The sequence below is a fragment of the Chrysemys picta genome, chromosome 4 (assembly GCF_011386835.1).
Source record: "Chrysemys picta bellii isolate R12L10 chromosome 4, ASM1138683v2, whole genome shotgun sequence".
NCBI classification, from domain to species: domain Eukaryota; kingdom Metazoa; phylum Chordata; order Testudines; family Emydidae; genus Chrysemys; species Chrysemys picta.
This window is the reverse complement of record NC_088794.1, coordinates 62556633-62571392: the sequence shown is the minus strand read 5'-3', so window position 1 is coordinate 62571392 and position 14760 is coordinate 62556633. Positions and strand designations below refer to the sequence as shown.

The window sequence follows — 14760 nt, the reverse complement described above, 5'->3', positions numbered from 1 at the left end:
TTCTTTACACGCTAGCTCGCTCAAGTGAACACCAGTGAACCCATCTCCGCCCCGGGGCTCAGAAGGAACAAACTTCCTCTCCAACCCAAGAACAGCATCCTGCATCCCAGGCTACCCTGCAGCCTCTCCCAGGACTCCTGCATATAACTGGGAATTGCAAGCACTCGAACAGATGAACACGTGGGGACCCCCTCCCCACCTGCCTTCCCCTGTCCAGGGGCCAGACAGATGTTCCAGTGGTGGCAGGGGCAGCGTACTGACCCCTCGTCCTGGTTCGACGTAATCTATCCCCAGCGTGGACATCGCTCGGATGATGGCCAGGATTGACTGCAGCACGTTGCCGTAGATGATGGACTTGAATTCCAGGCACTCTTCTTGCGTGTAACCATCTTGGTGGATAATCCTGCAGAGGGAGGGGAATGAAACACAGCCTTTAGCAGGGATCACAGCCTTGCTTCCCTGGCAGGCCTCTCCCTGCAGCACAGACATTGGCACCTTGCCCTCCAGCCCGAAGGAGGCAGTGCAGGGACTGAAATGTGCCAGCTTGAATACCTGCTGTTTTCCTGGCATAGCTGACTTTCCCCTTGGTGCTGGCTGGGGTGGGGTGCAGAGCTGAGGAACCACACCACTGCTCAGTATTGTGGGGGGGAGCAGCCTGAGTGGCATCTGCTAGCAGTGTCTGACAATGTGTCACCCCATGCAGGGGAGAAAGGGAGCTCCTTACACCCCTATCTACCCCTGTGCTGGCGTGCAGCCCGGCTCACAAATAGGCCCATTGTGATCTACGCAGGTGCCTGGCAGCCAAGTCCAGATGCAACGAGGAAATGCCATCCATCAGCTGGCTCAATGAAGACCAAGGTACCAGCTTTGAAAGGAAAGCGGTCTGAGACCCATGGCACAGATTAGCTCGCTGGCTCCTGGGCTGACCACGCATGGCTCTGCCTGTGACAGAACCTCAGATTCATAGGGGAAGGTCAGATCACATGGGACCTTCTGCGACTGGACTCTGCTGACACGTAGATCTCACTTGCTCCCTGTGTAATTCCATGATGGTTTGTGTTCCCTGCCCCACGGGGCTTACATCAGAGACCCAGCACAGCAAGGAGCAACGCACAAAGGGGGTGTGGTGGTTTCCTACTCCCTTGTGCCTGGAGACTTGCAGCCTGCTGTTTGGTATGGCTGGCCATCAACTTGCCACCAGTACCCCACATGCCAACAGCTCACATGGGATGTACCCGCACTCCATCCACTCCCTGGGATGTTCCACAGGGCATGGGTGCTGAGATGCTAGATCCACTGTCTGTCTAGGCCAATCTCCTTGTCCTGAGAGTGGGCTGTAGCAGGTGCGTGGGAGAAATGAAACTTCCATCCCCACCCATCACTTGTTACTGAGATGACACATGAAGAGACCCCAGCTGATGATCAGTTCGTGCCTCGAAACAGAAGAACTGGGCACCTTTTCCTCCTAGCTAGCATAACTGCAAATGCTATTTTTATTTAGTTGTTTAATCCCTTTTTATTAATCTTGCTAAGCTATTGCCAGCGGGCAGGCAGCCTGGCCCAGCAGCAGCGCAGGGGTTAATCATGCTACATTCATGCCTAGATTAGGCTCTTAGAAGGAAACCGCCTTGGGCTGTGTTCTGGGCAACCGACCCTCAGCCCTACCACGGTACTCACTTCATCTGTTTGACGATTGTGCTCTTGCCTGACTCCCCGGCACCTGGAAAAGAGCCGGAGGAAACATTTGAGTGCCAGCATCCAGAAAGAGAGAGACATGTACACCTTAGAGGGGACCATAGCTCTGGGGCATTCGGATCCTACAGCACTGGGACGAGCGTAAGGACCTGGATACGCAGCACTCCGTATGCAGCATCTATTCTGCTCTTCACTCCTTTCCCCCATGCGCTTTTCTCTGGGGTTGGCCCCTCAGACACTTTAGCATGGATGGATTTCTCCAGTGCGGGGTTATTTAGTGGCATATTAATGTGGATCAAACAGGTCAGTTGATCCGGGCCCTGGGCTCCCAAGAGCTCATCAAGAGCCCAACCCAGGGAATGGCCTTGTTTTGAGGGAGTGGTCAAACTGGCTGTCTAGGAACCAGGGACTGAGCCTGCTTTTACATAACCACCTGGCCTCTCCCCTTCAGCAGCCACCCCTGGAGGTGTTCAGCTCCCCTCGCTGGGCACTGGTGCATTGCCTGGGCTCTGGGAAGGGAGAGGCACGCATGGGTCAGCTGCGCTTCCCTTATCGCTGCTGTTCACCAGCACGTGTGCTATTCATTGGAGGCTCCGTGCCAGCCAGCTGCACCCCAGCTCATCTCCCAGTTACCGAGTCCTCACCCTGTGGAAGCTGGGACAGGCGCTTCCAGCCCAAACCTGACCCCCCTGCCCAGGGTTCAAACCATCTTGTGCCCTGCAGGGTAGGGGATGAGGAAAGAACTGGGCACGTGTGGTCTAGAGATGAGAAGGCTGAGGGAGAAACATAGCATGTAAAGGTGGTTACACAGGGGCCAGCGATCAATTGCTCTCCATGGCCACCAAGGGCAGGACAAGTAGCAAGCCACTTACTGGGTAGCCAGGGAGGCTTAGGTTGGATGTTTTAGGAATAACTTTCTACCTGTAAGGCGAGTTCAGCGCTGGAACAGGTGGGCTTGGGAGGCCGGGAGGCAGGCTTAAAAATAGGTTACACCCGTTGGGGTGGGCCTGCCTCAGCACAGGAGGATAGATTAGGTGCTCTGAGGTCCCTTCCAGCCCTGTAGCTCGATAAGGGTATCTAGCCTCCACAACTCTCCTGCCCCAACGATCCCTCTTGCCTGGCTGCCCGGTATTCAGAGCCTTCGCTATGCCACACATCCAGGATACATCCGCCAGAGCAATATCCTGCAGCTTCCATCATCCTTCCACACCCCCTTGCCTGAGTTTGCAACCCCCACCCTCCATCCACCCAACCTGCCTGCAGACTATCTAATGCATTGTCACTGAGCCCCTCTGCTCTGGCTCCTGTCCCACCTGCTCCTCTCAGTACTGGGCCTTGCTGGTCTGGTGGATCAGGGGAACCCCTGGTTATATACCCCTGCAGTCAGCAGGGCCTGAACAGCTTTCTCAGACCGAGGGAGACCTCCTGTGCCTTGCTCATGCACCCTTTTTATTCCTCAGAGGCTCCCCCCTGGCTCAACTCATTTCCCTGGCCCAGGAAGGCTGGAGATCCCTCCCTCCAGAGCCCATCAGCAGTGCTCAAAGCTAGCTGCTGTGCGGGACACTTGAGTCTCATGCCCACGGCTGCCGTCAGCATGAAGGACCTGTCATTGCTACTGGGTCGGGGGACCTAGTTACGTCATAAGCCCCCCACAGTGGAACCCTACACAGCAAGCCTGGCCCATGTGTCTGTCATGCTGGGACCATCATACTGCGCCCCAGCAGGGTACCGTAGAAAGGACCATGTCAGTGGGCCTGGACTCAGCCTGGAGCTGGGATTCCCTGCACGCTAACATGGCCTCAGCCCTTGGGCACACCCAGCCCAGCCCCGGGCTTTGCTTTTCTTAGCCTCCCCCTCTCGCTCTCCCGCCTCCGTTCTCGTCGCCTGCCCTTCGGTTCTCATCTGCAAGCGCCGGGCGTCGCCTCATCTCATCGCTTTAAGCAGCTTATTCCAAACCAGGAAGCTGCTTAGAATTAGGGCCTAATCGCGCTGATCCCAGCCTCCCTGCCGTCACCTGGATGAACCTTTTGGTGCTGCGCAGCGTCAGGCGTAGGCTTCCTGCCCCTGCAGTGCAAGCGGCAAGGCAGTCATGTTGTAACCTAGAACTCCGGGGAGCATTAGCCCCAGGACCTGCGAAGGGTGGCTCTGGGCTAAGACGGGCTCTGCTGGCCTCTCTCCTCTCCCAGGAGATGGGTGGCAGGCTGGGTTTCCAGCAGGGGCTTCTAGCCTCAATCTCAGTTCTCCGCTCAGGTGGCATCTTTCCTACAACCCCCCCCAGTCACCCTCTGGAGCAAGGGTTTATTCTGCTGCCTTCACATTGCTGCGGTTCTGGCACAGGCTTGGAGTTCTCTCCAGGCACGGGGAGCAAGCGTAGGAATCACAGAGGGTGGCTTAGGGCACCCTGAGCTGCAGACCAGGATTGACCCCCAGTGACCAGTTCCTGGGCTGGAATGGTGCAACCTGGTGGCCCCCCCAGACCATTGTGCACATCTAGTCTGAGCTGCTGCCATGCCCAGGCCAGAGACCTCAGCCAGATATTGCTATATCGATCCCATCTCTTCGATGTGAGCAGGAGCCTTTCTTTTAGGAGGAGACGTCTGATCTTGATTGGAAGAGGGTGGTGGTGAATTACCCTCGCTGATTGTGACACTAAGCGGGGATTGGTTGGAGGCACGTGTCACTGGGGGTTTCCCCCACCCATGACCATCCACTGGCCTAACCTTCACCCTCGCACCTGCTCCCTACCTTCTGGATAGGTCCTCCCTGGAACCTATCCATCCCTCATGCTTCCCCGCAGCTGCCTTGAAGTAGACACTTGGGCCCCTGCTGTGACCAAGCAGGGCCCCTCCTTGCTGACTTTACATGCACACGTATAAGATTTGGGTGCCCCAGATTTCGCCACATGCCAGAGTGAGCAGCAGCTTCACCTGGGCAGCACAGGCCCAAAGGAAGCTGTGCTCTGAGCTGGAGCCCAGGGAACCGGAGAGGGGACACTGTAGGAGAATGAGAGCGGGCCGGAGACTCCAGCTCCATCACAGCTTTAGAAGGACTAAACCGTGTGTGTCCTTGGCATCTCCTAGCAGGCTCCCTTCCCTCAGCAGTGCCGGGCTGACAGTGAGAACTGCCCCAGCATTCTGCTGTTTTCAGTACTCAGCTCATGTTCTAGTGCCCGTAAAAGGGCTGAGAGAGGCACCCAGTCCAGGAGTAGGATCGCCCCATTCACTCCAGCTTGCAGATCAGCAGGCTTGTAAAGTCTCTGGCTAGTGACTCAGTAATGCAGACTCAGAGCACAGGCCCTTCTGCAACTCGGATATTAGGCTAAACTGAGGCTTTTAGTAGTCAGGTAAAATCAATGTGTTCAGAAATAAAGTCCATCCCTTTCTCTTCACACTGCTCATGGAGCACCGTGGGTTTTCTACAAGCAGGTAACGGACCCAATCATCATCACCCTCTGCCTTTCTCTAGGCCAGAGATCTCAAAGCGCTTCATCAGTGTTAATGAGCTGCGGTTTGATCCTGCAACGCCTTTCTCACCAGAGTAGCCTCGCTGCCAGATCCAGACCTTACACCTCACACACAGTACACGTGGGGGTAGGGATAGTACTGCCATCCTGTTTGACAGCTGGGGCCTCTGTAGGTCAAACTGTGAGGCTGCAGCAGAGTTGGGGCTAGAACCCAGGTGTCCTGATCCTCTGTCCTGTGCTTCAGCCACTAAACTCTCATGTGAAGTGAAACATTACATATACATCTTTGCTTGTCGTTTTTTGGCCAGAAAAATGACTCTGATCAATTCCCTTTTCACATGTGGCCCTTGGTGAGTCACCAAATCAATCCAAAGCCCCCCCTCCTCCCAATGCTGAAAGACCCAGGTATGTAGTTACCAAGTGCTGACACTAGCCACAGCATTCCTATTCCCCCCACCCCTCCACCACCGCCCCTTCTGGAAAATTACAAATAGATTTTAATCCCTACTGAGGTGCTGCCCCCTACACCCAGGCTTTTCTCAAGCGGGTGTTTGTGACCTCTTGTCACGTCCGATTGGCTGAGAAATCTCTGTGTCCTGGCTAATCGCTTCAGTTAGGAAGTCATCAAGCTAATGAGAGCCCATCTGGTGCTACTTAGGAACAGATCCTCCTCTCAGTTGGAAAAAAATGAGAAAAACAACAAAAAACTCAGGGTGACCATATCTCTAAACCCAACGTGGACTGAAATGGCCAGCCCAAGCCCAACTGCCTTGGTCCTGCACTGCATTTCATGCTCCCTCTTCTCTTTCTTCTGTCTCCCATCACTTGGCCACCAGCAGATACTGCCACTTTCTAATCCCTTCGCATAAACTGATTGTCCTCAGGCCTGCAACAATAACCCCAGTTTCGCCTTTCTTGCCCCACCTCCCCTAGCTTGGCATCACCATGTCTCCTCTGAGGGTTGCCTTCGTCCCAGGCTCCGCTTAGCCAACTCAGAACTGAAGGCTGGGTTGGCACAGGCTAACCATCCCCCTCCTACCCTGCATTCATCCTGAATCACCAGGATCCCCTGTTGGGCCATTCACCACAGACTGTACATTTATTACATGCATGGAGACCAGCTCTGAGTGGTACAGAACCGCTTCCCTGCCCACTCATTTCTGGATCCACCCTAGGAGCTGAAGGTGCCCCAGCCAAGCTGCAGCGTTGCCCAGCTCCCATGCTTACCTAACAGCAGCAGTTTGACCGTCTTCGCCTCCTTGTCTGCATCTTCCTGGAGTTTCTTCTCCAACTCCTTGGACCTTTTGGCCAGTTCTTTATCTTCAGCGCTTGCTCCACTCCCCATCTCGTCGTCGTCGTCCTCCTCTAGCTCCTCTAACTCCTCTAGCTCCTCTGTCTCTTCCAGCTCTTCACCCTGGGTCACTCACCCTTTACGGGGTGGGGAGAGAGAGAGAGAAAAAAAAATATATCTATGCCCGACCCTTCACGGCCCCAGAGAAGGGCCGCACGCCGCAGCCTGGCTCTGGAGTTCCACACAGGATGGCTGCCGGCTAGAGACTGCTACGAAGGCAGCATGGGAGCCCTTCACCTTGCCCCTCTCTCTCTCTCTGCTCTTTACCTTAATTCCCTATGGATAACCCAATTTCTGTCCTACGGATTGGGGACTTTTTATCTCACCATGTGACCTGGGAAATCCAATTAGATTAGCCCAAGATGGCAAAGATTAATACCTGGGAAATGAGAACACTGGTGAGGCTGCGGGCGGGGCGGAGAGGGTCATTATGTAAGAGGGAAAGAGAGAGCGACTCCCATCCTGCAAGCACACAAGGGAAGAAATCCCGCTGCTGCAGGGGCCCTATGGTGTGTGACTTGGGGGGCTCCAGGCCAGCCGCATAGAGCTGGAGAGCTCTAGATGAAAAATGTCAGCCAGGGCTTGCTGCGTAAACCAGCCTTCTCCTTTCTGTTGCTCCAGATCTGGAAGAGGCTGTTTAAATAGCAGCCGAGAGGGACAGCTAGCACCCTAGCAGCTGAGACCCTAGTACCACGGCAATGGGTGCATTAAAAATTCATTGGTCATTGGCTAATTAGACGTTTGCACACTTCATAGCTTCTGTCAGCTGAGCTCCTTGCCCACCCCAGGGGCTCCTGGCTCCCCTCCATTCTCCCCACAGACTCTTTGGGTGCCATTCTCCCAGCCCTCTCTATTTCAGGGACTCCTCCCACCCCTACCCCATGCCAGCGGCTCTATGTGCCCCCCTCATTCCCCTTTCCTCCCATGTCCTCCATTCCTCACTTTCCCACCATGGCAGGGACTCTGTGCCCCCCTTCCCTCTCCTTCTTATGCCAGTAGCTGTGTGTGCCCCACTTCCCCCATACCAGGGTCCTCCATTTCCCACCCCCAGCCAGAGGCTCTGTGTGCACTCCTATGCCCCTTCATTTCCCCCGTCTTATTTCTATCTAGGAGATAAATAATTCAAGGGGTCACATGTTAAAGTCTCTTGGGAGGATGGGCAGAGCTGACCTGGCTAGCAGGGGTTGTGCTGGAAGGTAGCAACATCAACTGGTTCTTTGATCTGGGATGATGATGGCAGAAGTGGTTGAAATGCTGGGTCTGCTAACCAGATGCCAGGGCTCCATGTGTTCCCCATTTTTTCCCCTTCCAGTTATTGAGTTTTCACCAAAATCTGCACAGTTCTGCCCATGAAATTCCATTTTCTGAAATTTTGGAATTGGTCAGATGCAGCATTCAAATATTATCACGTTAGAAACATACTAACAGCCAAACAAAAGCCAAGAGCTTCTCTACACAGATTGTGGGTCCCCCCCCCCCACATTAACTATTGTTTTGGACTAAAATGGCCAGTGTCCATCTAACACAATCTCTGTCTTTCTTTTCTTTTTGTTTTTAATTATCTGGCCACTTTTTGCAAATTGGCTAATCCATTGTGCAAGTGGATTGAGTCCATTTTGAGATGAGTTAGTCCAGCACAGGTCCGTGTGGACATATCTGTATTTTGAATGAACAGTTCTGCCTCTGGCAGTCCTCCCACTGCTATCCCACACTGCACTGCTTTGTACCTGGATTGGCCTGTCTTTTTACCTGCATACCTTCTACTACTCTGGCATCATATTGACTGGATGTCACCTCCGTTTAAACACTGGCATGCAGCCACCTGTGTTCCATCCATGTGTATACACTGTCAGAGTCACATATCCCTCTCAGTGGTGCAGCAGCCATGCCGCATGGATCCCCAGGGAGCCGTGCAGAGATCATGGATTTCCTTATGAGCTGGGGAGATGGCCTAGTCCTGCCTTAGTAGCTACCCTCAGAATACCAAGATATACGAGTCTGTATCGAATCCAGTGGACAGGGGTCACTCCCAGGACAGGTTCCAGTGCCACTCCACAGGAAAGGACAACCAAGCCTCTGGAATGGTCCCAGCCCCTGCCCCTCCTATCACAAGCTGGACCAGATTTTTGCCAAGGGGAGGCACCCTGTTGTTCTGTGGACAGCATTGGAGGCCCCCAAGAGGCCATGTAGTGAGGTAGAGTGGCCTCCCACTGAGCCAGAGAGGGAGGAGCTGCTCTCTGAGCCCTGGTGGGCGGAGCCAGGCCCAGCCCGACCCTCCTGCTGGAAGCTAAGGGGCGGGACAGGAAGTATAAAAGTTGGGCATGGGGCCACTAGCTCAGTTGAGCCTGAGCCAGGGAAGGAGATAGATATCTCAAGCCTGCTGCAGACCCTGGGCCCTGCTACCCAGGTGAGGAGCACCCTGACCCCTGAGGAAGCTGAGAGTGGAGAGGAGCAACCCGGAATGCCGGCGGCCGAATACCCCGATGAAACGGAGGACCCCATGACTACGGAACCCCTCTCCCAGGAAGTAGCCCAGGGAAACCAGTTTTGCTGTCAGAACCCGAGTCAGTGTGTTGTGGTGGGATCCCTGCTGTCCCAGTGGAGTAGGGTGGGCCCGGCTCTCCCAACCCCTGCTGCCAACCCAACCCCTGAGGTGGCAGTCTTCCCACCTTAGGTCAAGAGGCCTGCATTTGTCTGCCATATGCCTGAGCCAGGATGTTGCTCTTCTGCACCCACCTCCATTACTGCACAGTTATCTTAGCGGTGGAGTTGAGGGCAGAATGGTGGGTGGGGGAGGAGCTGGTGTAGGGGCGGAGCTGGTCTGTTGGCAGAGCAGGGAGCAGAATGGAGCTGCGGCTGGGGGCGGAGCTGGTCTGTTGGAAGAGCAGGGGGCGGAGTGGAGCTGTGGCTGGGGGCGGAGCAGGGGTGGAGTGAAGCTATGGCTGAAGCGGAGGTGGTCTGGGGGCAGAGCAGGGGTTGGAGTGGAGCTGTGGCAGAGGGCGGAGCTGGTCTGTTGGCAGAGCAGGGGGCAGAATAGAGCTGCGGCTGGGGGCGGAGCCGGTCTGTTGGAAGAGCAGGGGGCGGAGTGGAGCTGTGGCTGGGGGCGGAGCTGGTCTCGGGGCAGAGCAGGGGGCGGAGTGGAGCCGCGGCTGGGGGCGGAGCTGGTCTGGGGGCAGAGCAGGGGTTGGAGTGGAGCTGTGGCTGAGGGCGGAGCTGGTCTGTTGGCAGAGCAGGGGGGCAAAATGGAGCTGCGGCTGGGGGCGGAGCAGGGGGTGGAGTGGAGCTATGGCTGAGGCGGAGGTGGTCTGGGGGCAGAGCAGGGGGTGGAGTGGAGTGGAGCTATGGCTGAGGGCGGAGCTGGTCTGGGGGCAGAGCAGGGGGCGGAGTGGAGCCGCGGCTGGGGGCGGAGCTGGTCTGGGGGCAGAGCAGGGGGCGGAGTGGAGCCACAGCTGAGGCGGAGGTGGTCTGGGGACAGAGCAGGGGATGGAGTGGAGCTGGTCTGGGGGCGGAGCTGGTCTGGGGGCGGAACAGGGGGCTGAGTGGAGCTGTGGCTGAGGGCGGAGCTGATCTGGGGGCAGAGCAGGGGTTGGAGTGGAGCTGGTCTGGGGGCGGAGCTGGTCTGGGGGCAGAGCAGGGGGCGGAGTGGAGTGGGGCTAGGGGTGGAGAGGGAATGAGGCAGAACTACTTTGGTGTTGGAGCCAGGGCCGGCTCCAGGGTTTTGGCCGCCCCAAGCAGCCAAAACAAAAACAAACAAACAAACAAAAAAAAAGCCGTGATCGCGATCTGCGGCGGCAATTCGGCGGGAGGTCCTTCGCTCCCAGGCGGAGTGAGGGACCGTCCGCCGAATTGCCGCCGAATACCTGGATGTGCCGCCCCTCTCCGGAGCAGCCGCCCCAAGCACCTGCTTGAGAAGCTGGTGCCTAGAGCCGGCCCTGGTTGGAGCAGAGCTGTGGCTGGGGTCGGAGCTGGTCTCGGGGCAGAATGAGGCTAGGTGGCGCTCCCTCCCCGCCCCCTGGGGTTGGCAGATCCCCTTTGACGCCGGGATCCAGGGAAAAGACCATGTTTGCCACGCCCTTTGGACTGCACCAACAATTTTCCAACAATGCCGTTTGGGTGGCAGGGGCAGTGGCGACCTTTCAGAGATTAATGGCTCATGTACTCCTTCCACGTGGGCAGTACGCCATGGCTAATTTGGATGAGAGAGTCACATATAGCCCAGTTTGGGACAGCCTTCTCCACCATGTTTCTGCAGTACTACAGTTGATCGCCAAAGCCATCCTGACTACCGACCTGGGTCAGTGTCAACTGATCGGGGGCAGGGGAGAGGTCACCCTGAACGACTCCCGAAGCCACAGGGGGAATTCCCATCCAGGAGATCTCCACCCCAGCCCTACAGGGAGTGCCGCGAACTCCCAGGGTAGTGAGCCTGATTCAGCTACCCAGCCAGAAGGGCTCCTAGAACAGCACCACGCAGACAGCCCTAGAGTAAGACGACGCTGCTGGGCTTTTCCATGTGACTTGGCTCCGGGAAGAAGTTATTCTTGGGGGCTGTAGTAGGTCTTAGCCGGGGCTCGACCCTTCCGGGCAGGAGGGGAGCCACACCGACTCACTACTGTGGGAACAAGCAGGCAGTTACTCCCGAAGCTCCGGCTCTTTGGTGCAGGGCCGGAGCAACCACAGTTAAAGCTCAGGCCCTTGACTGCAGGGGCGGAGCAAACAGTTCAGAGCCCAGGCCCTGGATCAGGGCGGGGCAAACACAGTAGGCTCAGGCCCTTGTTGGCAGGGGCTGAGCGAGCAAGCAGTCCAGAAGCCCAGGCCCTGGTTCAGGGCGGGGCAAACACAGGTAAGCTCAGGCCCTTGTTGGCAGGGGGCTGAGCGAGCAAGCAGTTCAGAAGCCCAGGTAAGGCACGCCTAGGCTTTCTGTAGCAGAGCGTTGGGGGAGGGGGAAACCTGCCACCCGTGAGCGGGGGTGGCAGGGGGGAACGCAGGCCCACCCACTCCACTGCATTCCAGCCCGGGGCCCTAGCAGCGGTTACTGCCGCTGCTGGTCAGTGGGGTATCCAGACCGCAACACACTGACATAGGCTCACACTCGGTTGCAGCCAGACCAGGGTCGGCTACCCCCGGGCTACTTCCACAATCCCCCTCAAAGCCTACCTCGTTCGTCGCGCCGGGCTCGGGCCAGTCCATCTGCATGGGCTCCTCTCTGCCAGGGCTCGGTGGCAGGTCCGGTAGCTCTGCCGGGAAGTCAGGCCAACGGTCCTCAGGCGGCTCCTCTGGGTAGCAGCAGGGGCGGAGGGGTTCGGGTACAGTCTCACCCTCAGGGTTGGTGGGGTGGGGTTCCCAGGGATTCTCCCAGTGACGGGAGCGGACGGGCTCCGGTGGCTCCTCCTCGTAGCGTGCCCCGGGTAGCTCGGGCCAGCTAGGGTCCAGGCCTCAGTATTCGGCGGTCTCCTGGCCGGGAGCTCCCAGCCACACGTCTGCTCCCTGCGGTGGCTGGCCGCCGACTGAGCTCTGGCGGCCAGCCTTTATACTTCCTGTCCCGCCCCTTGACTTCCGGGGGGCGGGGACAGGCGGTGGTGGTCCCACCCACTCTGGTGCCTGCACGTGGGCTCCCTCTTCTGGGCAGGAGGGGAGCCACACCGACTCACTACAGGGGCACTGGAACATTTATTTTCCTTTCGATTCCCCCAGCAGAAGAGACACAAGAAGAGTCGCAAAGGGCGGGGTTCCTCTTGCAAGGACAATGGGCATGGCCAGGGACTCCCACCATTGGGGAAAAAAATGCGGGGGGTTCTTTTACAGGGTGTTAAACAACTTTTGTTCCAGGACTCAGTGGCTGCGGCCGTTTTGGGCAGTTGTGAGCTAGGAGCCTGAACCTGCTCAGATTTTATCGTCCTCTCCTTCCCCTTTCCCCTGCTCATAATAGCATGATCCATGGTGGAGAATTTAAGCTCTGCAGTGTTTATTTCTCTGAAATGTAAATCTCCCTCAGCCATCGGCCAACCCAGCACTCACCCTCCCCTGTCCCTCTCCCGCTACGTTGGCCCCATCCCCACGTACTCAAAATGGCACTGGTAGACTGTGACCTACGCACTGTGTATTTCTCTGAAATATCAAAAACTTCCCTCTCCGACCTGTGCAGCCGCTGCTCCCCATACCTGGCTGGCGCACCACGGGGGTTAAAAATCTAATGCATTGTAATGCAGGCTTGTTTATTGAAATGGCAAATGCGGAAAGAGAGAAATCAATATAAAATGGCCCTTTGCTTCCAACTTTGAGTGGTGCTCTGAGCTTTCTGCGACCGTAGCGTTTGATGAAGTATATCTCCCAAAGTGAGACAGTTTAAAATGCATAGAGATGACAGGGCACTGGGCTAGCTCAGACTCTCGGCATTGTTAACCCCTTGGGTTCAGAATAATTCCTGCAGAGGTCTGTTTATTTTGCCGTGCATTTTGTTCTGGTCTGAAGCTGTTGGAGACTTTAAGGCAAAGACAGTGCGTTTTGGCACTCACATTACCAGGCAGCACAGCCTTTTCAGGGCTGCCTGCACAAGTAGCAACTTATGCAGGGGACCATTCTAGTGACTAGTGCCGCTGCATATCGTGCTGGCCTGCCTAGTGCCTTCTCTGTCTCTTTGTGGCATGCCTCAGGGCAACGTCCTCCAAAGTAGGGACAGGCTTCAAAAATGTAATTAGTAACCTGCTGCCCAATTGATCTAGCAGAGAAAGGTCTAACCTGACACAAGGGCTGGATGTTGAGGCTAAACAAATTCCGATTGGAAATAAGACATACATTTTAACAGGGAGGGTAATTAGCCATTGGAACAACTGACCAAGGGTCACGGTGGATTCTCCATCACTGACAATTTTAAATCAAGACGGGATGTTTTCTAACAGATCAGCTCTAGGAATTCTTTTGGGGCAGTTCTTTTGGCCTGTGTTCTACAGGGGTCAGGTTGGATGATCACAGAGGTTCCTCTGGCCTTGCAATCTGAGAATCAGAGATGCACATGAAATTAGTAACCTGTCCCCTGCTGCCACCCCTTAGCCTTACCATCCAACCCCAAGCCCCAACCCCACAGCCTACCAGCGACCCAGGATTGGTTTGGGGTCCTATCTGACGGTGAGGGGAGGTGGCAAATGTCTTACCATCTCCAAGCCCACCCTAGGCTGGGAGAGACGACAGGAGTGGTATTCCAAAACTGAAGAGACAGCAACATTTTCTCATTGTTGCCATAAAGACTGGAATTAGTACAATAACTACTTGTTCTGTTTTGCAGCTCCTGCACCTGGCGCCCCTCCACGCCCCCCAAACACCGGCCTGGAGTGTTTTCAACCTCTAACTGCCCAACAAATTTTCAGGTTAGCAAAAGGAAGACCAGAGATGAGATGTTTGGGGACCTTGTGTCTGCATCTCAGAAGAGGGTTAAGAAGGCACGGATGTAGAGATAAGGTCTCCTCGCAGAGAAGGATAGAGAATTGACAAGGGACAGCCGTGAGAGAGACAGGGACATGCAAGAACAGCCCCTGGAACTGACATAAGCAGATGGTCCTGCTGGAGAACATTTTGGTGCATAGTTCACAATCTCAACCCAGCCATGTCATAGAATCATAGAATATCAGGGTTGGAAGGGACCTCAAGAAGTCATCTAGTCCAACCCCCTGCTCAAAGCAGGACCAATTCCCAACTAAATCATCCCAGCAAGGGCTTTGTCAAGATGGGCCTTAAAAACCTCCAACTCCAAGGAAGGAAACTCCACCACCTCCCTAGGTAACGCATTCCAGTGCTTCACCACCCTCCCAGTGAAATAGTGTTTCCTAATATCCAACCTGGACCTCCCCCACTGCAACTTGAGACCATTGCTCCTTGTTCTGTCATCTGCCACCATTGAGAACAGCCGAGCTCCATCCTCTTTGGAACCCCCCTTCAGGTAGTTGAAGGCTGCTATCTAATCCCCCCTCATTCTTCTCTTCTGGAGACTAAACAATCCCAGTTCCCTCAGCCTCTCCTCATAAGTCATGTGCTCCAGACCCCTAATCATTTTTGTTGCCCTCCGCTGGACTCTTTCCAATTTTTCCACATCCTTCTTGTAGTGTGGGGCCCAAAACTGGACACAGTATTCCAGATGAGGCCTCACCAATGTCGAATAAAGGGGAACGATCACGTTCCTCGATCTGCTGGCAATGCCCCTACTTATACAGCCCAAAATGCCGTTAGCCTTCTTGGCAACAAGAGCACACTGTTGACT

General features: G+C 55.7%; 1 protein-coding gene across 5 annotated transcripts in view; it reads right to left on the bottom strand.

Moving 5' to 3' along the window:
* The window catches only part of GNAT2 (G protein subunit alpha transducin 2), a 43162-nt gene that overhangs the window by 12299 nt on the left and 16103 nt on the right, over window positions 1–14760 (bottom strand). Inside the window, exons 2-6 of one of the 5 annotated variants that reach the window (XM_042861856.2) lie at window positions 13345–13502; window positions 7680–7873; window positions 6386–6586; window positions 1678–1720; window positions 262–403 (exon numbers count right to left, since the gene is read on the bottom strand). In XM_042861856.2, the coding sequence (XP_042717790.1) occupies window positions 262–403; window positions 1678–1720; window positions 6386–6503 (303 nt within the window). In that variant the 5' untranslated portion in view covers window positions 6504–6586; window positions 7680–7873; window positions 13345–13502. Of the gene's footprint in view, window positions 1–261; window positions 404–1677; window positions 1721–6385; window positions 6587–7679; window positions 7874–11666; window positions 12514–13344; window positions 13503–14760 lie in introns of those variants that run through there. The other 4 variants (XM_065592439.1, XM_042861857.2, XM_065592440.1 and 1 more) reach the window with 4 other exon arrangements.